A 26064-nucleotide genomic window follows, 5' to 3' on the forward strand; every position below is an offset into this window, starting at 1 on the left:
TCAATTAAATTTGATTTAAATAACACTTTTCACAATTGTTTAATTGTTCCAAAGCAACATTAATAAAAGCAATAGAAAACTGAGGACAACAAAAGTAGCAAAGTACAGTGGATAAGAATGTAATGTACAGAAGAAAGTTTAAGCTAATGTAAGCGGTTGAAGAAATTCCTAGGAAAAAACCTTTAGGGCAGTGGAGTCCAACATCGTGCCTGTGAACACCAGGTTCTCCGCACGGAGTCTGTGAATTGCCCGTCAAAGCACTTTCTATTAATAGCCTCAATTTTAATATAATTTTATTACATATTTTTATATTAGCTTGGCTTCTTTTATGTATGTTAACATTTTAAACAATGATAAAACATATCAACAAGTAAAGTAAAATAAAAGTAACAAGTAAAACAAAAAAGTTGAGTAGACTATTTAATAGTAGCTCCAGATTGTTTTATCCATTGTGGTAGCACTTGCTCACAAAAAGGTTGGAGACCCCTGCTTTAGGGATAAAAGATCTTTGGAGAAAAACCCTTGAGAGGGAGCCAGACTGATCCTATATTTTAAATACTATATTATACAATTTTATGGGAATTAAACATTTAAAAAATTACTATATAATAAGTACTATATTAAAAAAATACTATATATTAAATACTATATCAGTTATGGAAGTCTGTTACAACACTCTTAACAAAACAAATATAAAGTGTCATTCAAAACAGTTTGAAGTGAATAACTTTTAAATCTGATTTAGTTGTTGGTAGCAACTGTTGTTAAATTAAACAACTTTGAATTGAAGAAACTGCATAAGACACATTTAATGTTAACATTAAATTTAGCCTAAATGGTGGATTTTCCATGTGCAACATCTTCAATCGTAGAAAACCTGGGTTCCAATGAAGTATAGTATCTTGACTCCTGCTTTTAGTTTAACAGATGTATTACTGTAGCCTATTTCAAAGTCACTGATGTTCGGGGTATTTTTATTGCCACATGCATTTCATCAGTAATAACTAATTAATATTGCATGTTTGCCTCCAGCATACACACTGAAAAAATAAAGAGCATAAACATAATAATAAAAAAAAAACATAAAATATTTTGCATTGCAAATATTGACTAGGCTACATACAAAGAAGTTAAACCGCAGTGCAGAAACTAACCCATGCAGAGAGTGTTCGAGTTTTATTGCAGTAAATATAAAGGTGTCATAAAACACAGATTTAAACAAAACCTTGGACAAAATGAAACAATACTTTCTACATGCTGTGCAGATGTTTAAGTCTTATGTAATTTTCTTGATCCACATGCTTTTACAAAAGCTATTAATTAGTACATATTAAAATTCCTTAAGTTTAATCAACTTGAAATTACAACTGCTTCAATTTTCTTGACTAGTGAGGAGTTGCTACTAATATAAAAAGAAAGTTTAAATAACTTTATAATTTTTAGCAACTCCTCACCAGTCAAGAAAGTTGAAATAAACTGTCAATTTTATAGTTTTTTCAAACACAAATTGACACACAAATAAACTTGAATTAACAAGTCATTTCAACTTTCTTGACTAAAAAGGAGCAGTCATGACAGTTTAAAGGTTTATGAATCTGAGAATGAATATAGTTGCACAAAAAAGCATACGGCATATGTGCTGGCACTGAACTCTTTGGCATTGTTCTAAATTTGGATCTTCGGACCATTCAATGTACTTATAGGGAAGACAACAGAGGGTGGAGATTGAAAAGATGATCAAATACCCATTTTACACTAATTAGAGTAATCAGTGACTATTTGTTCTCTGCCTGTGCTGACAGACATCTGGGCGGCCTCCACCGGCCCCGTTTAGTAAGGGCAGTTTATTTTCACCATGGGTTGTCTATCAACAGCTAGTCTAAGTCTGGTGGCCCCAGTTGCCTGAAATAGCAATAATTAGGATAGGGAGGGAAAAGAGGAAGAGAGAAAACGTGTCAAACCGCTGGTAGGCCATCCACAGAGGCCTCTCCTTTTTATTCTTACTTGTTTGTGTGTGTGTTTCCTCTGTTAATACTACAACCATCCCCAAGGTACAGAGAGAGAGAGAGAAAGTAAGTTCTGGTGTACGTGGAAGGGAAAACCAGTGTTTTGAAACCATGAAATTAAGCGAGACCTGTTTATCTGTTTATACCTAAAAAGGCCACACAGATTTGTCTCCAAAAGACTGAACATTCAGAATGTGTATAAAACACTGTAAACAAGCTGCATTAAAATCAAATCATCAGCAGAAATTTTAATAATTGGGTGTTAACATTATCCGCTTATGAGTTAAAATACACTATACATATGAAGAGATTAACCATGGTTAGTTTCCATATTACATACTAACAATGATGGATAGTATAAAAAGCATGGAACAAAAAATTAAATATGGAAAATTACTTTTTAAATACAGTTTAATACTGTTTTAATTTTATTTAGCTCAATTGCACTGCTTTCTTAATTAGTCTTTTTGTCTTTTTTTCACTAAAAATATTTTCTGAAATTAAGGTGCATTGTCTTGATGAGCAAAATTACCTACAAAAAAGTCTAGTTTTTAGAAAAAAATTAGTATACTTTAAGTAAATTAGTGCTTGAAACAAGCAAAAAAAATCTGGTAATAGAATTAGAAAGATTTTCTTGAAAAAGGTTTACTTCTGTCTTAAACACTTAATTCAAGAAATGTTTTCTTGTTCCATTGGCAGACTTTTTTTGCTTATTTTAAGCACAAAATTTGTTTAAATTTTATTTTTATAAAATTATTTTCCTAGGTCATTTTGCTCATCAAGAAAATACATCTTAACTTAATTTTTGTTTAGATTTTTCTACTGAAAACAAGACAAAAACACTAAGTAAGAAAGTCATTTTTTGCAGTGTGGTAGAGTATGGTACTTGCAAACATACATCACAAATGTACACTGCAAAAAATGACTTTCTTAGTATTTTTGTCTTGTTTTCAGCAGAATTTTTTAAACATTCTTAAATCAAGATGTATTTTCTTGATATGCAAATGACCTAAGAACAAAACATATCAAATTTAAGCAAATTTGTGCTTAAAACAAGCAACAAAAAAAATCTGCCAATGGAATCAAACTTTTTTGCTGAATTTTTCTTGTATTAAGTAAATTCAAGAAAAAATGTCTTACTCCATTGGCAGATTTTTTTAGCTTGTTTTAAGCACAAATTCACTTACATTTGATATGTTTTATCAATTTATTTTTGAGGACATTTGCTCATCAAGAAAATACATCTTGATTTAAGAATTTTTTTGCAGTGTATAGCTTGAATGCATTGCAAGTCACCTTAAACATATAACTCTTATCAAATGCAAACGTGTTTTCTCTTATCAGACATGATTCTAAGATGTAACCTTTCAGAGCAATACATTGTAAAGCTGTTACCCTGAGTTTGAACTAGAACATTTTAACAACACAACCAAAAGATGATACTTTAATCATGTTCCAATCTGTTAGGAGGGTGGGTGAAGTCATGTTAGACACACACACGTCCGCGCACACACACACATACCCTTTATCCATGATCTCGGTTATCCTATATAAACCCACCCCAGGTTCAGGTCTACAAATACCCAAAACTGACATGCCCCTTGTCAAAAGAAGACAGCAAGGCAACATACACACTTGGGAAGGAAACTTAAACAACTGAAGAACATCTTAATTATTTTATTCACCGGGAAGGCTATTAAGGTAAACATTTGCTTTGTAAAGTTCATTGAAAAATTCTTTATTAAAACCAATTTTTTATATATATAAATATTACAGTAGAAATTTAAAATGCATTTAAAATAAAAAATGTAAGAAGTAACAGAGCTGCATTACATGTTATCTGATGCTATACCCGCAGATGATGTGCTCCAGGTGTTTGCTACTTGTTCTGGTTGTATATTTGTTAATGGATGAGCTGTATGCCTTCCTGATACCGGACAGACTAAGAGTAAAGAGGGTAAATTTTTTAATAATTATACGCTTCATTTTGTTGATGTGACATTGCTTTTTGTCATGGCTTTAACACTGTCAACTCAAACTCAGTCATTGTTTTCTGCCATTTCTAATGTCCAGAGCAATCACAGGTCAGATCAGGAGATGTCACCGTACATTTATGAGCTCTCCGATCTGGTAGACTTGTTCCCGGGAAACGAGGGGGAAATGACTCGGGACTGGGATCCCAACCCGGCTCAGTCACCTGCTTTCTTTTCCCCTTTGGAACCAATGAATGTGCAACTACCAAACAGCAATCGACACCAAAACAAAAAAGATAAGCGGTAAGTACATTTAATTGCATTTCATGCAATAAAACTTTGTTGTAATAAAACATTATATTTAACATTTTTATTGACTTTTTAAGTGTCTCTATCAAATTGAAGTCATTTTTCCACAAAGCATTAGTTTTTCATAATCATGTCATTGATCCAAAACACATTCATGTAATCTCTACATTTCTACCTGACTACAGGAGGAGAATCACTGTTCCTCTGGACCCCATTGGCAGCACCCACTTATCTAGCAGGAACAGAAAGGTATAAAACGCAAGTTTTATTAATTGCTGACATCCACAGTTGCTTGGATGCATAGATTTCAATGAAACTGGCTGTAAAACATCACTCAAAATCATCTTTCTCTCTCCCTCCAGGAGGAACCTGATGAGCTCAAAGAATTTGATGCAAAATGATCAAGTCCACCACTTGCTTAATAAGGACAATTTATTATAACGTTCTGGTCCTTTCACATTCTGTTTGTGTTTCTATTAAGTCATTGTTTGTTTCTATCAAATAATTTTATGTCAGAATTATAAACTGTGACTTATTTATTTGTATTTATATTTTGGAAATATAAGCTTAATAGCGCCCTCTAGCCGGGTGAGATTTGACAAGACACTGTAGTTGTGTTGCCACAAAATAAAATGTACATGGAAAACTTGTGCAAATTGCAATCTTCAATTGATTTAATTGAAAAAATGTGATGCACCTCAGTTAAAGTGACTGATCATCTAAATAAAAGGAAAATCACATTTGAAGCCCATTAAAGAAAACTTTTATTTCTACAGGTAGTTAAAGAAAACAATATCAGATGCAAAAAAATATACCATTTGCTTTGCTTTGCTTTGCTTTTCTCTTCACTTTCACATATGTACACTTTTCGAACTCTGTGATATTTACAGAATGAAACATTTAGCAAGAGAGATCTGGCTTTTGGGGACTTCCAATCTCTGTTGCTGTACAAATAAACCACAAAGAAAAACTCAAACAATAGTTTCCAAACTTATTCAAATGAAAGAGCTTGTAGCATGAGTAATCTTTCAGTTCCCAGAGTTTACAACACTTCTTGAAAGCAATAATTACAATTTGGGGACCAATCACAGCTCATAAATCTAGCCTTCACTTGAGCATCTTACAACCGAAAGGAAAATCTGAAATCTTCTCAAGGTCAACTTAAAACATCCAAAACAAAATTTCAGAATATATATAGTGCAAGTAATTTAAGACTGCTTCTCGGACAATGTGAATTAATATTCAGTACATTACCAGTAGATTCAGAAAAAAATTCAACAGTTACAACTGAATAGATTCTCTGCTCAAATGCAACACGTAGCTGAGAGTTATAAAAGTTTTTATATTTTATTTGAGGATTTAATGTGTATGACCGGTAGTGATTTTTCACATAACAAGTTAAAACCTCAATTATAATGGTGTATTAGACGTATTGTCTTTTTATACTTGCATATAGTGAATAGCATTCAAACTTATGTTTACCTTCAGACAAAAACATGTGAAAATGAAAAATGGTTAACTAGACAGTCCACTAAGAAATAAAGCATTCTTCATTTTTTACTATAGTATGCCAAACTAGCGATACAGCGAATGCCAAGCAACCTAACTTATTTGGCCAAATAAATAGCCAAAAAGCCTCTTTTCAGACACTTTAAAATGTTTTCACACTGCCCAACATGTTTGCTGCATTTATAAAGCATGTATGCCTCTCACTTGATACGATGAAACAGCAACCAGCTTAATCATAAACGATATTGTTTGTTAAACTTTTTAACTTATTTGGCAAAACATCTTAAATGCTTTTTTATGCTATTTTCAGCCAAATGGTTTCAGTTGCCAAATATTCGGTGCATCCCTACACAAATCTTTTTAAATATCCTTTCATAATTTTCAACATCTATTATAGTTGAAGATTGTTTGAAATATAATTAAATAAACAATAGTTTTAGTTTAATCTCTGTAATATGGCTGTGTGACCATTAATATTTTCCGCAGTTGAAAAATAGTTGATTTATCAACATCAGCTCTAATAATAACATCACTGAAACTTGGATTTCTGACAAATGAACTGTCGCATTTGAGCCAGAGAGAACAGAGACTACTTATAGTCATTTATCAACTCTGGAGTTACGTGACCAACTGAAATCACTTGAGATTTCTTAGTGGACTCTCCCTACATTGGTGATTGCAAAACATTTATGCAGTTGTTAATCCTAAGAGCAGGGAATCAAATAGTTGTAAAAGCTGCAAAAAAACAAACAAAAAAACATAAAAATGGAAACCAAAATTGCTCTGGAAACAAAATTAGAGAATTGGGAACATTCAAACCTTTAAGGGAATGAACACCCTCCTCTAAGTGTCTTTTTTATGACCCGACCGTCGAGTGTCTCTGCATTTGTGGCAGTTAAATATGTCGGGCACATTAGATTTCTTAATTTTGGCGCAAGAGAGATGCACCCAGATACTGCACTGACTACATTCAATCATGGGCCGCCCTGCAAAAGGTTTACCACAGTAACAGGTGATCAAGTCCCACGAATCATCACCTGTAAAAGAAGAGAGTTTGTGTTAAGACTACTTGCATATTTGAACAATCGATGAAGACAAACAAATCAGGCTTTATTTCATGTGGTACAGTAGATTTAATATATGATCAGACCAACTTTATAAATAGAAGAGGTAGCTTTTAAAATTAAATTCAAAATGGGAATCTGGAGGTGTTGTATGCTTCACCTAACTAATGTATAAATATATATATACAAATAATGTAAGCATTCGTGCGTAATAAATCCTACAAACCTGATCAAAACTTAATTTGATCATGCCAAGACACTCACCTGACTCCACCATAATGTCTTCATCCGCTATCCAAGTCTCTCCTTCACTGGAGCTCATATCAGCCTCTCTGGTGGCCTCCTCCTCCTTTTCTACTTTCACCAGTGTCGTACCCTGGGCCTGTAGTCTGCGCTCAGACCCGGCTCCCCAGCCCAAGTGCTCGTCTCCACGGCCGAGACCGGTCTCAGAGTCTGTCTCACTGTGGGCGGAGCTCTTAAGCTTCTTATGGGCTTTGGACTGTTTGGGGTTTTTACTGCGTTTGATCCTTGCACGTTTCTCCCCACCGCTGCTGCTGCTGTCGCCAGTACCAGAACCTAAAGAATGGCGCTTGAGTTTTTTGTCCTTTTTGCGTTCCGCTTTGCTGGCCACCTCGCCCTCATAGAAAGAGTCTTTTAAACACATCTTGTCAATCAGGTTACTGTCAGAAGATAATCGACGCATGCTCTTGTTACTCTTATTGGCACGAGCCTTACGAACAAAAGTGTGAATGGTATGCATGTCTGAAGACCCATGACTCCAGCTGGCGCCCACGGTAGAACTTGCGCCACCTAAAACGCTGTTTTCACCTGAAGCACCAGAGCTGTTTGGAGAATTGGAGGATCCTGGTGACCATGGTCTTTCCTATGGACAGAGGCAGACATGTAATATTACTATGGAAACAGATCTGACATTGAACAATAAAGCCACTACTGACATCAAAGGCAGGGTGCATGATTTGTGAAAAACACTTTGGAAAAGGAAGCCAGGCCGAGTACCAAAACACACTTGTAGCCAATCAGCAGTAAGGGGCGTGTCTAATAATCGACATCTTTGTGCATGTGTGGGGTGGGTCTATCAAAAGAAGGTCCAGATTCTATTGGGGTAGGGATGTGTTTGTTTAGGTGATTTCAAATATCAACATTGGCTTTCAGAGATCATGCACCCCGCCTTTAAGGAATAGAAATAGATTAAAACCAACCCTGGTTTATTTAGAACTAGTTATAAACTAATAAAAAAAAAATGTAGGAGCAAATTGACCATTCTTACCTCCTTTGGTGATGGGATGTAACCTGCATATGCAAGGACAAAACTGCAAAATTTGTTGAAGTCCTCCACTGTCCTCTTTTTTCTCTCTGATGGCTAAACATGAACATCCTGAATTAGTATTATGACAAACACTGCCATCTATAGGGTGAACATTTTATTTCCTTATTTGACTTACCAGAGCCTCGGCTTTACACTTCAGTAATGAATCTAAGCAGCAAAAGAAAAACAATAGTTGGTTAACAAACTATTTCATTACTAGTTTGAAAAAAAGTGCACTTTGTATCTGTCGTACTGAAAGCGGGTTTTCCTGACGGAGACAAGCTAACGCGCTAACTGTGCAACTCCTTTACGACACTACTGCGATTATAACGTAATTCAAAGGGATACAAAGGTACAATTTTACATTCAAATCACTCACACCAGACTAACAGTAAAATGTTTTCCGACCCGACTTTTTAAATGGGGATTTTTTAAAATAATAATTCAATGACAAACGCAGGTTGCTAAAGACGACAGGACACAGTAACACACAGCATGTGGCTTTAAGCTTTATTCACGACGTCGAAACATACGGCTGACTTCAATGGCTTGAAAACTCTCACAAAACCTTTTTTTAGGTCACTACGTTCACAAAACTGACGACCAACCGATTGAAGAAGCGTTACATATGCAGATATTCGACAGTTTTGTAATTGTATTTGCGACGGCGTAACAAAGAGTTACAGCCGTAGGCAAAACAGGGACCCGGTTTAAAACAGCTGATTTATTTGCCATTAAACTACAGGACATTTAAACTATTGAAGGACAGTCGAACAGTAAGTTACTTATTGTTGTAGAGGTGTACGTTAACGCAGGCTAAAGAGGTCAATAGCAGCAACTCAAATATACGCTTTGGGTGAAGACAAAATGCGCAACGCTGCGTAACTGGTATTTAATTAATTACAAACTATTAAATCACCGGAGCAAAAAGCAATTTGGGAAACATAAATGCATTTAAGCAAATCATCAGTTATTCTCAATAAAATGACTATTAATAAAGTCCATTTGCAGCACCTGGAATGATTTCCATCTATTGCACAAGATAGCAACTCTGCTAATCTATCCGCGCACTTCATCCATCTAACGTACTAAAGCTAATCGGCACACAAAAGCTAGCAATTTATGATCGCCGCCATTGCAGATTACCAAGTTAGTGGCTACAAATTAGATTTATTAAAGAAATGTGTCTGCTGACCCAAACATAATGTAACAGTTAGAGCTACTGTAGCATGAGAGCTGCTAGCAGGCTAGCTGAATGCTAAAACTGAACGGATGGTGGGTGTTGCCAATCACAAGTTTAAAGTTAAATATTTTACTTTAGTTTTTTAGAGATTCCCTTACCTTGGTGTTCGGACATTATTCCAAGCATTGTCGAATAGTAAACTCGATCCACTTCACTTGGATGACACCGAGCAGCGTCAATCTTCGCCCGGCTTGGGCGCAGCAAGCTTCGGTTGGCTAGGCACAGTCTAGGTAACTGGCCATTGCAATCATTTAAACGACGGTTTTACTTCGTTTTCACTGCGATTAAGTAATTTACAAACTGCCTCAAATGAAGTTCGCGAGATTTGACGCCTCTGGAAAGATTAATTAACTTAATTCTGGCCAGCGTATAGCGTAGTGAAAATAATCCAGCTGGCAGTTTCAATTACATGACGGAACACCGAGTAAAGAAGATCCAACGATAAAACCGTAAATCTAGCATGCTTGCAACGAAATTTAGTTTAATAAACTGTATAGTTACATTATTATCCTTTGTCGACGTACGTGGAAAACGACCAAACGTATGCGTGTCGCCTCCGGCGGCGCGCCTCGCAAGTCGATGTCAACTGACTCCAGCAGCTCCCTTGTGGTCGGATTGCAGTACCGATGTGTAGTCTCATCGCTAAAGGGTTCATGGGATATGTAGTTCAACAAAGGATATGTGAGGATAAATCGGCGTTGACGTCAATGACGAAAATACACCATATCCCATAATTCCTTTCATTGAACGTTCGTCTGCTTTGTATGTGGGAAATTGAGTTTATCTGTTTCGAGTATGAATGTGTTTAAATGAACAATTTGCGTTTCTAAACTTTTTTTTATACGGTTGCTTTCACAGTTTATTAAATAAATAAGAACAACTGTTTTGCAGACTTCGCTTTTCTCAGTTAAATTTTAATTGCCTGCAATAATAATATGCAATGAAGAAAATCAGCGTCCTATCGGGGGGCGCTCTACTGCTCAGAAAGTCAGATGCTTTTTATTACAACACTTTTAATAATAAAAACAATAATAATAATGCGCCTCAAACGCACGTGATTTAATGTTTTTTTTTCTACGACGAGAAAAATAATTGTTGATGGCATAAGTGCACGTGTTAATTTGAAATAAATAATAAAGTGATTAAAAGCAACGATGTATAAAACCAAGACGCTTGATTGACATATATCTTTTTTCACTCCAGAATAAAGCACCTCAATATACAGTGATTGAAAATATTGTGAAAATGTCTCATTGTAAGGTGTTATTCTGAGCCATTGAGCGCCCCCTTTAGGAAAAAGCGTGTCATATCTTAGAGTCAAACGTCACTCTATTGGTTTAAATTCCTTGACCAAACCCCCTTAACAACGAAATCTGTTACTGCCTCGACGACAGTTTCCACCTTGAATGAATCACGGTGTACTGTGGACTGACTTGACAAAGCCTCTGGTAACGCAAACATAAAGATCACACAAAAGACGACAAAAAAATTCTAGAAGATATGTCCGAGAAGGACCCTAAATCATCTCAGGACCTGACTGTTGTGGTGAGTGCTTGATTTCCACCGTTGTTCCATTCTTGATAATGCGCCCACTTTAAATCTCGCTTGCTTTACTTACCCTAAAGTAATAACATGGAAAATAATTTACTTTATTGAATTAAGCGTGTAACTGCGAATTGTTTGATGTGCTTGTAACTCGTTACGCTTTGTGACTTGAACTTGTACATGATCATACTTTTACCCACACCTAAATGTATTGTCTTTCTTTGTAAAGCGATGGATGAATTAAATGTATATGTAATGTAACAAATGTATGCCCAAAAAAAGATTTGCTGCATTTAAATGTGAGCTAGTGTGATTTCATGATGTTCAGAGGGTTCCCTTGTTACTATGGTTGCAGTTCCACGCGTGGGCAGGGAGCGTGCCCTCAAACTGCTGTTTGCACTCCCGCGTGGGAAGCCCACACAAAACCCACGCGAGATATTTTATTTATAATAGCTATGTTAAGTGATGCTCATTCATATTTTTCTTCCCTAGTTTTCAGTTAAATAATTTGATTCTGTTCATTTCAGGTACAGACCTTACTGCAGCAGATGCAGGACAAGTTCCAGACCATGTCAGACCAGATTATTGGAAGAAATATCCTTCTGAATGTTTGCTTTTATTTTAAACACATTTGTGATATCACTAATAATAATAAATGAGTGGAATAAGCTGTGTTTACTAGAATGCGAATGCGCTTATATATAGTTAAAATCTTCTTTTTAAATAAATTATAGAGAAGTTTATTTTGAAACAGACAATTTCATTAGTTTCTTCTTAATCCGAACACTTGATGAGATGAGCACACGAATCGATGACCTGGAAAAGAACATCTCCGACCTCATGACTCAGGCAGGTGTGGAGGATCTTGACGAAGAGTTCAAAGTCACTGAGAACTCCGGTACAGCTTAAACCCAATGGTCAACACTATGGTAAATGTGGTAGTATTGCATCTTTGAAGATGTCTTTTTCCCAGAATACATTCTAGTTTCTAGGTGCATGTTTCGGCGGATAATTTTGTTGTTACACATAAAGTTAGCCTGTATGTATTTTTGGTCTTGTATATCTAAGTTTTGTGGTTTAGATTAAAGTTGGATAGGTTGAGCATGACAATTCTGTCTCTTAGGATAACTAAAATTTACACATCCATCCAAAATAACAAAATTATGCATCATACCCTTACAGGAAAAAGTCACTGGGGCAGTACCTTTTCAAATAGCTCATCTTTGTACCTAAAGAGTGAATATCTGTACATAAATGATATGTATAAGGACCTTTTAAAAGGGTACCATCCCAGTGACAGCTTTTGTACCTTTTCCTAAAAGTGCAGCTAACTGTTACAAAATAGAGTTACATTGATTCATATTAAACAGAAATACCATCTCTGATGGAAACCATAGTCATTAATCTTGTCATTAAATGAAGGAACTCTATTAATTTTACTTCTTAATAGCAGGTTAAAAGGCTCAAACTGCTTTTCCCAAATATCCACTTTGGGATAAAGCAGTTAGACACCTACTGTAATGTTTTTATGCTCATCTTCTTGTCTAATTTGAACTGACTTTTCTTTTTCAGACTGCCAAGGAACACATTGATGACCTTCTACCACAGTGTCAAGATTTTAATTTCTTTTCGTAGGAAATTAAATTAAATAACAAGGTGCTTGCATATGTGGTCTATCCAAATAGACTATTATGCATATTGTAGGTTTAACAAGTCCATTTACGGTCATAAGATCAAATATCTGTTCAGACTGAGATATCCCATTGTTCTTTTGTATTACTGCATGTTTTGCTTATTATTAAAGCTCTTTTACAAATGTCTCTTTCTCTCTGTTTAATTTCAGTTAGTGACAACAGCAAAATTTGTAAAAAATGCAGCCTTGTGATCCATAAGCAAATCTAAGTGATTCATAGATCTGTTAATCTTTAGGCAATGTGCAATTAATTGAATCCTGATTCAGATTTATATTTCATGAGTTTATTGCATCTGGCTTTATTTAATATACTTGTACTAATTGTAGGCATTATCTTTTAAATATACTTATATTTAAAGGGACTTTTTCTATTTTCAAGTGCTATGGTTGGGTCCCCAAGTGCTTCTATCAACATAGAAAATGTGAAAAAGATCAACCGAGTAACTTAGTTTTGGTTAACCATTCTCTGCAAGCATGTGAAAAAATAGGTCCTTGAAATCTGCCTCCCCTTGTGATGTCAGAAGGAGATAATACCACCCCTTAATCTGCACTATCCAACCACGGCACTGCCATTTAGTGCAGAGATCAGCTCATTTGCATTTAAAAGGACACACCCCAAACCCCCACATTTTTGCTCAGTGGCAATTATAATATGTTATAATAAATTATATGTGGGGTATTTGGAGTTAGAACTTCACATATGTACTCTGGGGACACCAAAGATTTATTATACATCTTAAAAAAGTCTTGTGAAATGTCCCCTTTAATGTGAAAACTCGCACTAACAGAATTTAAAACTCAATAAAGGACAACTCTCAAATGGCAAATATCATATTGCATTAAGCTTGAACCACAAATGTGACCCTGCATGTGAACACCCAGCTAAGGTACCGTTTTCTACGACCATCATAAAGAACATTCTGTAAAAATATAACCTTGATTTCCTTAATATTGACTGAGTAAGGCAATATGAACGATTAAAATCAAACTTTGATGCTCCTAATCTCATCATTTGATGAGACTTTTGGTTGAATTTCACAGACAGGGTATCCAGAGACTTTCTTTCACAGTTGTTCAGCTTGAATGTGTGTGATTTGAACATGAAATATCTTAGAAGTGTGAATGCACAGTGGTTTTCCACCTATTGTTTAAAATGTTGAAATTTGAAATGCGGTTGTGACAACAATAAAGCCTTTTATTACTTTTTAAAACTATTCTTGCCAAACAGGAGGCAGTGTACAGTGTTTTAAGCTGTTGTCTATTCAGAACAAGGTCGCTTTTCACTGATGTTCTCTTTTGTTGATTTTTTGTTTGTGTTCCTTGGCCTGTTCTCAGTGGCAATATTGTAGGATGCCTGACCTTCTAGTATTATAAACGTAGGCCAGTTTTAATTAAAGCTAAATATTTCCAAAACACATGTGTTAAATCACTGGATTTGCATTAAATGCTTGACAAAAAAACAAACTATCAAGTCAGATTAAAATAAGATAAGTGGAACTTAATATCTGCAAGGCTTTGCATTGACCATTTTAAAAAATCATCTTCAATAGATTATTGGATATTATATTAAATATCTATTCTCAATATAAATAGACAAGTAATCATCCTACCTTCAAAATATATTGTTTAATTTGGGAATAACATATGGCACAGTATTATTTCTCCACTGCTGCTACTGAGTCGAAGGAAAGTCAAGTTTTAGTCAAGAAGAGTAAATACTGTTTTATTAGATTATAAATCATTTATGAGGACAATCAAGTTTGCAATGATATATTCTATTATATTACAATCTATATAAATATTAACAATATTATAAATATTTCTTTTCAAGTAAAGCTGCTTTGAAACAAACAGCTGAATGTAAAAATCTACCAAAGTTAAATTAAAATAATTAATCTTGGAATAACTTGGAAAAATTTAGGGAGGAAATAGGTGTGTATCTAAAAATTTTCAGAATTTGAAATACTTGAAATATAATAAAATTAATTTGTGAAAGTTACTTTTGTGATTTTCCTGCAGGTGTTTTTGCATTAATTTATTGCTGTTATCAGATGTCATTAGGTAATTGTCAGTTTTTCAAAGCTTTTCTACTTCTTATAGATTGTATTTTTGACTGTTACACAAAGACAGCTCAGATAGAAAATTACGGAATGTTAATCGTGGCTGAGATTATTAAATGGAAAAAAATCATATCAAAACAGAAAGACAAAGCATCAGTCATATCCACTTGGTGGAGCTATTTTGTTATTAAACATTTTTGTTATCATACAGACTTTGTCATTCTGTTCATGAGTGATACTCACAGGCAGAGTTATTTAAACTTCACGATAAAATCCAAAATTGCAAAATGATTGTTTTCTATTTCATTCTATTCTTTTGCTCTTTCAAACTTGGAAGGAATTATGTGAGGCATTGTGCGATGTGTTTTTGTCTGGAACAAACTCACCCCAATTAATGTGGAAATGTGTTTACATATGTGGAATAGCACATTTTACTTCGTATTTTATTTATACTCTATCTGAATTAGATTCTTTTCTTTGTCTCTATGCCCAAAGTATCAACAAGCTGTACCAGACATAGAGGTAATTTTATCTCTCAACAGGGGGTAAACTTTCCCTCTGGACTGTAACATGAACATTTTCTTGCTTTCAGAATAAGAATTCAAGAAGGATATTGCCTTATATGTACATTTATTATAACCCCACACTGTAAACAATTCTTTGTTGCCTTAATCTCAGGTTTACAAGTCAATTCAACTTAATATTATTTATCTTGACTAGATATGAGTTGTTATAATTATACTCTTGCTCATCTTTTGCTACAGGTATGCTTTATACTTACATTTTTGGTATTTCCAAAAGAAGGTCAATGGTTTAAATTTTCAGAATAGACACTTCATCATAAATTATAGCCACCGCTTGGGTTAATTTATAAGATTTATTTTTTATGTATAGCTGGAGGAATAAATAACAAAAATATCAATTGCATTAAATTGCAATGGTTTGCAATGTTAAAAATGCTTTTGGATAGTACATTAGCTTACATTTTGTTAAAAAAGCTAAGAGATAAATAATTGTGTAGTTGTATATGTTTAATATTGTTTGCCTGAGGTGTTATTCCCAACTGTTGCCAAATGTGTAAATGTAAAATACTTTGATGGTCTAAAATGTATTCTTTAGTAGCCACAAGAAATTGATCAGAAATAACAAAATAGCAAGCAGGAACTGTATTTTTATGAGGTTTATAATGGCAGTTAATAAACAAATGTACCTTTGCATTTACTTGTTTGTTGATTTCATGTTATGGGTCCTACTTTCAGTCTCCTGCTGATGAGGCAGACCTTGTCCTCCCCTCTGCCCACAACTGCACAGCAAGAGTTTTTGTTACCATGGAGATTTTTTGGATTTCTTATTGCCATTAACCTTAAACACATTTAACTAAACTCATTAAATTGCAAGTACAGGAAAGTTAAGGTGAATACTTACAGTTGCAGGAAAAAGAAAGCTAGGCTACCAAATTTCATATTTTATAATTGGGACCCCAGTGCTTCTTTCAACGTAGAAAAAGTGAAAATGCACATCCCAGTAACTTCGTTTTGGTAAACCATTATCTGCAAGCATGCATGTGAAAAAATAAGTCATTAAAATTTTGCTTCCCTTGTGATGTCAGAAGGGGATACTACGGCATCTTAATCTGCACCATCCAACCACGGCAATGCCATTAAGTGCAGAGATCAGCTTATTTGCATTTGAAAGGACACACTTAAAATGGCACATATTTTGCTCACACCTACAAAGTGGCAATTTTAACATGCTATAATAAATTATCTATGGTATTTTGAGAGAAAACTTTGCATACGTACTATGGGAACACCAAAGATTTATTTAACATAAAAATAAAATAGAAAAGCAAATTTTCGTTAAAAATCTTTGAAATTTCACTTCTGAAATGTCATAGCATTTCCTTTATTAATGTTATTACCTGCATCTGTAAGATTGCATTAAAAATCTCTTTCTCTCCGGATATTCTTTGTTCTCTCGTTCATGCTTTGCAATTTAGCTGTCTACTTTTATTAACTGTGGTTTACTTTCCTCTTCTGTGGCAGGATGGTTCTTCCCTTTTGACGACATTTACATGTCAGGCCATCATTATGATCCATTAGTAGTGTCATGGGAAGCATAGAATAACAGGGGCGTGTCTGAGCCTTGTCCTCTTTGGGAATTTACAATTACTACACTGGAGGTCATATCTTCAGCTTACATAGCAATATAATACTTAGTATTTTATTTCTATTTTGTATCAGGTTAACCATTAACCAAATCAAACATTCAGTAAATATTTGTGAGTAACCATTAAGAATTCTGATTTTTAAGAATTAAGTATAAGCATTTTTATATGTATTTATTTTTTAGTCTGCATGCTTTTTATACTTCTACCACTAAACATTAAAAGGGCAAACACTAACAAGCAAATTGAATTTTACATATATTATGCATTTGCTATATTAATAAATGCAAATGTATTAACTCATGAATTAAACTGCTTTAATAGACATTTGACTTGAGTGTTGCATTCTTTTATCCATTGCTTGTCAAATGCATAAATCTAAATAAATGTCGGTCTTGTGGTGCAATGCTGCATGTTTTAAGGACAAATTAAAATATCTCTATTGTTGATCAATGACTTTTGAGGTTTTCAGTCAAATTCTAACATTTATTTTTACAAATTAAAGCACTTTGATTTGATTCACAGAAATAAATTCAGTTTATGCCGTCACAATTAGATAGAAACTAACCATAATATACAAAGCAGCTGCTTCAGCAATCTTAGCCAAAATAATTTGGGTGCTTTAGGTTAAACCTCAATGTTTGCATCTATAGGGGAGCCTGAAACTATGTCACAAGGGGAAATGACATATTTCAGGAACAATGCAGAGTTAAGGCAAAGGGTCTGTTTTTGTTTGTTTGAGAATTTAGAAAAAAATGTAATTATAATCATAAATGATAATCATTACAAATTATTACAAATGAAACATCACTGTTTAAATTGAGCTAAAACCCCATAATAGGCTATTCAATGACAGGTTTCCATTGTGACAACTTTCCCCATATCATGGGATAAAATGATTTCCTTGCCAATTTTGTGCTATTGTAGTGTGAAAAGTTGTGAATATTCTGGAAAACGTGAAAATTAACAACTCTGCCCCCCATACTGAGACCCACGTTTAAAACCCACTGTTTCTTTTAACAAGAATCACAGCATATCATTCAACAAAATGTATTTATTGAATAAATAAATAATTCAAATCGAGAAGTTTCAGGTAACCAGCTACAATACTTACGGTATTCCCCCCACCGCGCGAGAATTATTCTATATTAGAGTCTTTACGGTAAACGCAATAGCTCGTGTGGGCTTGAGCGCAAACTGTAAACGCGAGACATCAAAGCAACGGACAACGCATCGTGGTTCTACGAGAAAAGGTAACACTCATAACAATTTCTCTTTAAGTAATAATTATAATTTTTCAAGGCAAGCCTGATAGTATATACGTTAGTAGTTTTAAACAAAGGATGTGATTTTATTTCGGTGTTATGAAGAACCTTAAAAGCCAAGGAATGTGCTGGATCAGTTTCGTGTTTACTGGTTTGTTGGTGTGATTATGAAAACTACGGGGAAGCATCTTTTACGGCAGTTATATACTTATTATTATTATTATTATTATTATTATTAAGACATTATTATAAAGTGGTTTGCTGTAGTGAACAGTTGGTTGGCATTGAAAGCTCGCGCGAAACATCAACTCCGTCAGTCTTCAAAAACCCCAAACTGGTCCGTGCCATCTGTCAAAATGGACGAGTGCTGACTTTTGTCAGTTTTTTTGCTCTTCAGGAAAAGCATTTTGCATTTTTAACAGACAACAGTGACTGCAAAACTGAGTAAAAGTGATGGTTAACATCCTGTCACCCAACTACGACATACGTCTCACTGAATCGTGTGTGACGTTTAAATCATAACGTAGTCATCACCAGGCATTAAAGAGACACGGACATATTAACATTTTCCGTTTTTTGATATTTCCTAAATGTTTTTTTTTTTTTTTTGCGTCAGTGTAAGGTTGTTGTTAGATTCCTAGGAAACACAAAGACATCCTGATTTATACAATGAATGCACTTGGAAGTGACTTTGGATATGAGACTTCTGCCAAGTGCATACATGTATATGAATTGTGACTAATATCTGCTTTTTTTATTCTTATAACTGGATTTTGAAGTTCATATTTTAAATGACAAATGTTATCTAATAGAAAAGTAATAATATTGTTGATCTAATGTCCTTTCTGCAACTTGCACCATATTTTTGATAATGTTTGCTTCTAGAAGTTACTTTTGAGGTAGAAGTTGTCATTAATCAGTAAGGTCAATTGAAATAGGATTCTTATCAGTTCATATGGATAGGCTCTTGCAAACAGTAACAAGTAAATCAGTAAGACATTGTACAAAATAATTGGCAAAAGTTAGTTGAAAGTGTGTGTGTTACATTTAAATTAATACATATGTTACTGTATAAATGCATTCATTTTAAAAAGAAAACATTAAACCTTTGTGGACTTAATGTGCAGGGAGGAGACTGGAGGCTGACATGTTGTATTACTGTGTATGTGTTTTTATTCTGGAATTTTTGTCTAAAGCACTTTGGTCAAGTTTAGTTGTTTTAAATATTGGTATATAAATATAAAATTTAGTTGTTTTAAATAGTGGTATATAAATATACCTTTGTGGACTTAAACAAATGTGCAGGGAGGAGACTGAAGGCTGACATGTTGTATTACTGTGTAAAGTTATGTGTTTTTATTCTGGAATTTTTGTCTAAAGCACTTTGGTCAAGTTTAGTTGTTTTAAATAGTGGTATATAAATATTCTTCTCAGAATAACACACATTTTTACCAGTTTTTTTTTCCGTTTAAATGTATATCAAGTCAAAAGTCACAAGAAGCTTTATTGTCATTTTAACCATATAGCAGTACATGCCATAGATCAGTGGTCACCAATCCTGGTCCTGGAGGGCCGGTGTCTCTGCAGAGTTTAGCTCCAACCCTAATCAAAGACAACTGAAGCAGCTAATTAAGCTGATTCAGGTGTGTTTGATTAGGGTTGGAGCTAAATTCTGCAGAGACACCGGCCCTCCAGGACCAGGATTGGTGACCACTGCCATAGATAGATGATTTCTTTGCTACCTTAAAGGAATAGTCTACCCTTTGCCATATTAAACTATGTTATTACCTCAACCTAGACGAATTAATGCATACCTATCTTTTTTCAATGCGTGCACTGTACACCGCGTTGCGAATGTGTTAGCATTTAGCCTAGCCCCATTCATTCCTATGGTACCAAAAAAAAGTTTTATTTTGTGCCACCATACTTACTGGTATAACTCCTCATGTAACAGTCTTTAAATAGGGAAAACACGGAAGTGTTTGGTGGCTTCCCTGTTTGGTACCATAGGAATGAATGGGTCTAGGCTAAATGCTAACACATTCACGACGCGCTGTACAGTGCACGCATTGAAAAAATATAGCTATGTATTAATTCGTCTAAGTTGAGGTAATTACATAGTTTAATATGGCAAAAGGGTAGACTATTCCTTTAAGGCATTAATACTTAAGAAATTGAATGCCAAGTACATAAATCCAATTTAATTAGGCCTACTGTCATTATTCAAAAGATTTAAAACTATTCATACAGTCACACAGCCAAAACTTTTAAATAAAGTTAAAATAACACTTGAATTCCCCTTCAATATTTTAATAATTTATGCATTGATACCTGATACAATAACCTCTAAAATGTTACAGTAATGTCTTGCACCATATGGAAGCTCAGATGAAATGCACTGAATTGGGTCAGTCCTATCAGCTACACCAGGCTTTCACGGCACTCTATGTTCCCAATCAACGGAGTGCTAATCACGCACACCTGATTTCCATCACCTCATCACGCTGGCTCCGAGCCCTATATTAGCACTCCATTCCCCTAGTTTTTCTGGTTTTCTTAATGGATACAGTCTCACCCAGATCTCCTTGTGTTACGTCAGGTGATCGCTGTCTCCATATTTGCATTCCAGGCCTGGCTTCTTACCCATTTGAAGTTTGAGAGTAGTTCTAAATCATTTCAGCTCCAAGGCCCCTAGTCATTTGCTTTATTGGATAAAACTGTGAATGAACGCCAACTATCCTGAGGGAAACTTCAGAAGGAAACAAGCTACCAGATGGTTCGATTAGTCTTTCACTAGTGATGGGAGAAATGAAGCTTTTCGAATCTTCGAATCAATTGAACCAATTGCTTCGAAAATTGATTCAGTTTTTCGAAGCAGTTCGAAACCCACACACGCTGGCGACCCCTGCTGGTCAAAATAGTGTATAAGCAGATGTGTCCAAACATTTTACACTTTTTTTTACAAAAAAATAGCAAGATTTTTATTAAAATATGTTTAAAAATTTTTTTTAACTTAATTAAGACATAGTTAAAAGTGTATTATGTGTTTTTAGCTTTATTTAGGGCAAACAAATGAATAAAACTTACTACCCTTTTAATTATGCACATTTTTGTCATTAAATCGGTCTATAAACAAAAAGTAGACAACATGGCAGTGTTATTAGTCAGAAGGATGAATGTTTTATGAACTTTCATAATAAAACTGACCCGAGTTCACCTAAACCTATTAGACACTGGTCATGTGATCAACTCCCCCTAGTGGTGAACCATCAGATTTTCGAAACGTTTCGAAACAGTTATGACGTAATGAAGCCTCGTTTGCTAAAATCACGTGACTTGGGCCAGTTTGAAACAAGCTCCGAACCACTGATTCGAAACAAAAGATTCGTAAATGTTTCGAAGCCTCACGAAGCAGTGCTTCGAAAACGACCATCACTATCTTTCACTCCTATACCAAGGTCGGACGACTTGTTTGCACGTCAGGATAGCTGCAGACCTCCACTGGAGTTTCCTCTGGCTTCGCCCTGCCCAGGCGTAGTTCACCATCTTTGTGGTCCTATCACATATTGGACTGTGTGAGATGCGCCGGTGGTGCTCCATCTCACCTATGACTTGCCAGCTCTAAGAAACGTCTTTATATCATCCTCTCTTTGCAGTACCTGGTAAAAGGAAACCAATATCACTACTCTCCTCCATGTCATTACCATGCCGGTAACTTGCAAGATAAAGACTTGTAAATGTTTACTGTTTGTTTAACTTAGAACAAAATGTTGCCAGTAAATAACATAACGTCTTGGTTACGGATGTAACCCTCGTTCCCTGAAGGAGGGAACGGAGACGTCACGTCGTGACCGACAAATTGGGAACTCGCTTAGAGAGACCAATCTGCTTCGAATACTACTAAAACGCCAATTAACTTGGCATTGAGATATTTGCATAATGCTGGCGCCGCCCCGCCAGGTGCGTATATAAGCAGCAGGTGCAAATAGGGAAATTAGCTTCTTTTTCGCTGAGAAAGCCGGAAAGTGTGACCGGCCGTAACAGCAGGTGGCAGCACCTGTGGCGACGGGACGTGACGTCTCCGTTCCCTCCTTCAGGGAACGAGGGTTACATCCGTAACCGAGACGTTCCCTTTCAGTCGGTCACTACGACGTCACGTCGTGACCGACGAATTGGGAATCCCTACCAAAACGCCACTAGGAGCTGACCTCTTCCAGTGTCTGCAGAAAATCCTCCAAAATCCCCTCGGGGAAATGGAGAAATAGGATAGGGCAGAAAGGCCGGGCACTAGATGTTCCTTTAACCCACAGAAGTGCCAGCGACTGGGAAGCGCCCTACCTGAGCGGGATAGGAACGCTGCGGAAGCCACCGCCCCTCTTAAGGGCTAATGGTGGACGATAAGAATAAAAGACAGCCGTGGCTGTGTAAGCAAAGCAGTGCTCTGCTAAGGGAAACGTGGGCTGGTAGGATAAACCCCACGGAAAAATACTCACAAAGGAACCCGGTGGGACACAATGTGGAGCCCGAGCCAACACGTAGGTCCGCGAGGATACAGCTAGTGAAGGCTGACAGCCAATGCTCCGCAACAAAGGCTGCCAAGGCAGCGGAGGAAGAACAATTCAAACCATTACGCATTTTTGTTCTGAAGGCCTTCCATACTGACGCAGTTATGAAGCATCAGTTGGAGGCTGCAAGCCGACCTGCGAGTCTGCTCTCCGTGCCCTCCCTGGTGAGGAAAAAACACGAGAGGATACAGGCTCGATACGAACACTGTAAAATCTAATGAACGTATTAGGTGTCGCCCAACCAGCAGCTCTACAGATGTCTGTTAGCGAGGAACCACGAGCTAAAGCCCAAGATGAGGCAACACTCCGTGTGGAGTGCGCTCTCAAATTAAAGGGGCAAGGAATACCCTGAATATTATAAGCCAGGGTGATAGTATCAACTATCCAATGAGACATCCTCTGCTTAGTGACAGCTTTCCCTTTCTGCTGGCCACCATAACAAACAAAGAGCTGGTCTGAGGTCCTGAGGCTTTGCGTGCGATCCACGTAGAGTCGCAGTGCGCGTACGGGGCACAACAAAGCCATGGTTGGGTCTGCGTCCTCCGGAGGCAGCGCTTGCAAGCTCACCACTTGATCTCTGAAAGGAGTGGTGGGAACTTTGGGCACGTAGCCTTGTCTGGGCCTCAATGTTACGCTCGAGGCAGCAGGACCAAACTGAAGGCACGAATCGTCAACAGAGATTGCATGTAAATCCCCTACTCTCTTCACTGAAGCCAATGCTAGCAGGGTCAGAGCTTTCATTGATAAAAGCTTCAGACTCGCAGACTGCAAAGGCTCGAACGGGGGGGCCTGAAGGGCCTTCAGCACCATGGACAGGTCCCAGGGAGGAATAGAAGGAGAGCGCGAGGGGTTTAGCCTACGAGCGCCTCTTAAAAATCTAATAACCAAATCATGCTGGCCAACTGATCTGCCGTTGATAAGTGAGTGATGAGCAGAAATAGCAGCGATATCAACTTTAATGGTGGAGGGTGACAGCCTACCGTCTAATCTATGTTGAAGATATAAAAGCACGATGTTAATAGGGCATTCTCTGGGGTCCTCGCGTTGCGAAGAGCACCAGGTGACGAAAAGGTTCCATTTAAACGCGTAAGCCCGTCTCGTGGACGGAGCTCGAGCCGCGTCGATTGTGTTAGATACCGCTTGTGGTAAATCACCTAAACCTTGCGCGCGCTCAACGACCACACATGGAGATCCCACAGGTCGGGGCGCGGGTGCCATAATGTGCCCCCTCCTTGAGAAAGAAGGTCCTTCCTCAGGGGAATCCGCCAGGGAGGGGCTGTCGCGAGGAGCATTAGCTCTGGAAACCAATTCTTGCTCGTCCAATATGGGGCGATCAGTAAAAGGCTCTCCTCGTCCTGCCTGACTTTGCACAATGTCTGTGCGATTAAGCTCACTGGGGGGAATGCGTATTTGCGCATCCCCCAAGGCCAGCTGTGCGCCAAAGCGTCCACGCCGAGGCTGCCCTCGGTTAGTGAATAAAATAGGCGACAGTGGGTATCGTCCGGCGACGCAAACAGGTCTATCTGCGCATGACCGAACTTCTTCCAAATTAGCTGGACCGTCTGGGGGTGGAGTCGCCATTCGCCGGGGCGCGCAGCTCGAGAAAGCGCGTCCGCCGCTGTATTGAGCGAGCCCGGAATGTGAGTGGCACGAAGGGACCTCAGATGCTTCTGACTCCAAAGGAGGAGATGACGAGCGAGATGCGACAGGTGACGGGAGCACAAACCGCCTTGACGGTTGATATACGCAACGGTCGCAGTGTTGTCGGTGCGTACTAGTACATCCTTCCCTCGCAGCTCCGTAGCGAAGCGTACAAGTCCCAGATATACTGCCCACAACTCTCGGCAATTGATGTGCCAGTGCAACTGGGGTGCTGTCCACACCCCTGAAGCTGTAAGCTCGTCGTACGTGGCACCCCAGCCCGTGTCGGACGCATCTGTGTGTACAACAGCATGCTGAGCGATTTGTCTCATGGACACACCGGACCTGAGAAACGCGGGGTCCGACCACGGGGGGAATGTTAGGCGACACGCAGGTGTAATAGCTACACGATGGATGCCGGCGCGCCACGCTCTCCTCGGGACTCGATCGTGAAGCCAACGCTGAAGCGGTCTCATATGGAGCAGTCCGAGCGGTGTCACGGCCGCTGCTGCTGCCATATGCCCCAGGAGCTTCTGAAATTGTTTCAGCGGGACCGCATTCTTCCCTCGAAATGAACCGAGGCAAGTCAGAATTGACTGGACGCGCTCTTCTGTTAAATGCGCCGATAAATCGATCGAGTCCAGTTCCATACCGAGAAAAGAGATCCTCTGCGTGGGGCAGAGTTTGCTCTTTTCCCAGTTGACCCGAAGACCCAAACGGGCGAGATGCCGAAGCGTTAAATCTCTGTGCTCGCAAAGCGTCCGTCGAGAATGCGCTATTATAAGCCAATCGTCGAGGTAAGCCAATATGCGAACGCCGCTCTCTCTGAGGGGTTTTAACGCCGCCTCCACTACTTTCGTGAACACACGGGGAGAGAGGGATAGCCCGAACGGTAAAACTTTGTACTGGTATGCCCGTCCCTCGAATGCAAACCGGAGAAACGGTCTGTGACGAGGGAGAATGGACACATGAAAGTACGCGTCCTTCAGGTCTATTGCCGCAAACCAATCTTGGGGGCGAATTGAATTGAATATTTGCTTCGGTGTTATCATCCTGAAAGACCTCCTCTGCAGAGATCTGTTCAGAACGCGCAAATCCAAGATCGGTCGCAACCCACCGCCTTTTTTGGGTACTATAAAATACGGGCTGTAGAAACCCGACCTCATCTCGGTTGGAGGGACCGGCTCGATCGCGTCCTTCGCCAGCAGGACTTCGACCTCTGCACGCAGTACGTGTGCGTCGGACGCTTTCACCGTGGTGAAACGAACGCCCGAGAATTTGGGTGTGTGCCGGATGAATTGAATTTCGTAACGGAGGCGGACAGTGCGTAAAACCCAACGAGACGGGCTGGGAAGCTGAAGCCAAGCCCCCAGGGACCGTACGAGGGGAATTAACGGCACTGCCGGGGTACCCGCGGTGGGGCGGCTGAGCGGGACAGGTGGTACTGCCGGTACGTCTGCTGAGACAGCATAAGTATCTACAGTATGTGTGTGTGTGACACTGACCTGAGCCCGCTGAGGGTGACGGTCGTCTGGTCTCCTCAGCGGAGAGCACAGACTCCGAGGAGGGTGCTGGTGGTCCCGTCTCCTCAGCGGAGAGCTGGAACTCCTCAGGACACCCGCTGGCGATAGAGGAGAGGGAGGAAGAGCATGTAAATGCCCGCTCACATCTCTCTCGATCCTCTGGAGACCTGGAGA

The 26064-nt window shown here is 37.9% G+C and overlaps 3 protein-coding genes across 4 annotated transcripts in view; 2 read left to right on the plus strand and 1 right to left on the minus strand.

Annotated features, from left to right (window-relative positions):
- Window positions 1-3663: 3663 nt before the first annotated feature.
- On the minus strand, window positions 3664-10037 carry phf23b (PHD finger protein 23b). 2 transcript variants are annotated; one of them, XR_010526099.1, is made up of 7 exons: window positions 9530-10037; window positions 8325-8356; window positions 8150-8242; window positions 7126-7744; window positions 6617-6834; window positions 4464-4520; window positions 3664-4241 (listed from the first exon to the last, which is right to left on the minus strand). XR_010526099.1 is itself a non-coding variant. In XM_065248846.2 (5 exons), the coding sequence occupies exons 1-5, from the start codon at window positions 9555-9557 to the stop codon at window positions 6641-6643; spliced, it is 966 nt and encodes a 321-aa protein (XP_065104918.1). In that variant the 5' UTR covers window positions 9558-10037; the 3' UTR covers window positions 5035-6640. The 2 variants fall into 2 exon arrangements, 1 of the variants encoding a protein (XP_065104918.1); XM_065248846.2 differs by lacking the exons at window positions 3664-4241; window positions 4464-4520 and having other exon boundaries at window positions 5035-6834.
- A 728-nt stretch (window positions 10038-10765) lies between these two features.
- On the plus strand, window positions 10766-12794 carry hsbp1a (heat shock factor binding protein 1a). Its single transcript, XM_065248847.2, has 4 exons — window positions 10766-10976; window positions 11504-11570; window positions 11764-11905; window positions 12549-12794. Exons 1-3 carry the CDS (start codon window positions 10932-10934, stop codon window positions 11883-11885), a joined length of 234 nt encoding a protein of 77 aa, XP_065104919.1. The 5' UTR covers window positions 10766-10931; the 3' UTR covers window positions 11886-11905; window positions 12549-12794.
- Window positions 12795-18064: 5270 nt separating this feature from the next.
- tp53i11a (tumor protein p53 inducible protein 11a) overlaps window positions 18065-26064 on the plus strand; it is a 71080-nt gene continuing 63080 nt past the window's right edge. The window contains exon 1 of the mRNA XM_065248848.1: window positions 18065-18149. The gene's annotated coding sequence lies outside the window, so the exon portion shown is untranslated. The remainder of the gene's footprint in view (window positions 18150-26064) is intronic.

Source organism: Paramisgurnus dabryanus, chromosome 2 (assembly GCF_030506205.2).
Source record: "Paramisgurnus dabryanus chromosome 2, PD_genome_1.1, whole genome shotgun sequence".
Classification (NCBI taxonomy): Eukaryota; Metazoa; Chordata; class Actinopteri; order Cypriniformes; family Cobitidae; genus Paramisgurnus; species Paramisgurnus dabryanus.

Excerpts from the sequence above, each read along its gene's own strand:
- phf23b (XM_065248846.2), bottom strand. The coding sequence starts at position 9,557 with ATGCTTGGAATAATGTCCGAACACCAAG. Across the intron at positions 8,243-8,324 it reads AGTGTAAAGCCGAGGCTCTG|CCATCAGAGAGAAAAAAGAG; the intron begins GTAAGTCAAATA and ends GTTCATGTTTAG. Across the intron at positions 7,745-8,149 it reads ACATCCCATCACCAAAGGAG|GAAAGACCATGGTCACCAGG; the intron begins GTAAGAATGGTC and ends CTCTGTCCATAG.
- hsbp1a (XM_065248847.2), top strand. The coding sequence starts at position 10,932 with ATGTCCGAGAAGGACCCTAAATCATCTCAGGACCTGACTGTTGTG. Across the intron at positions 10,977-11,503 it reads CTCAGGACCTGACTGTTGTG|GTACAGACCTTACTGCAGCA; the intron begins GTGAGTGCTTGA and ends TGTTCATTTCAG. Across the intron at positions 11,571-11,763 it reads AGACCAGATTATTGGAAGAA|TTGATGAGATGAGCACACGA; the intron begins ATATCCTTCTGA and ends TAATCCGAACAC.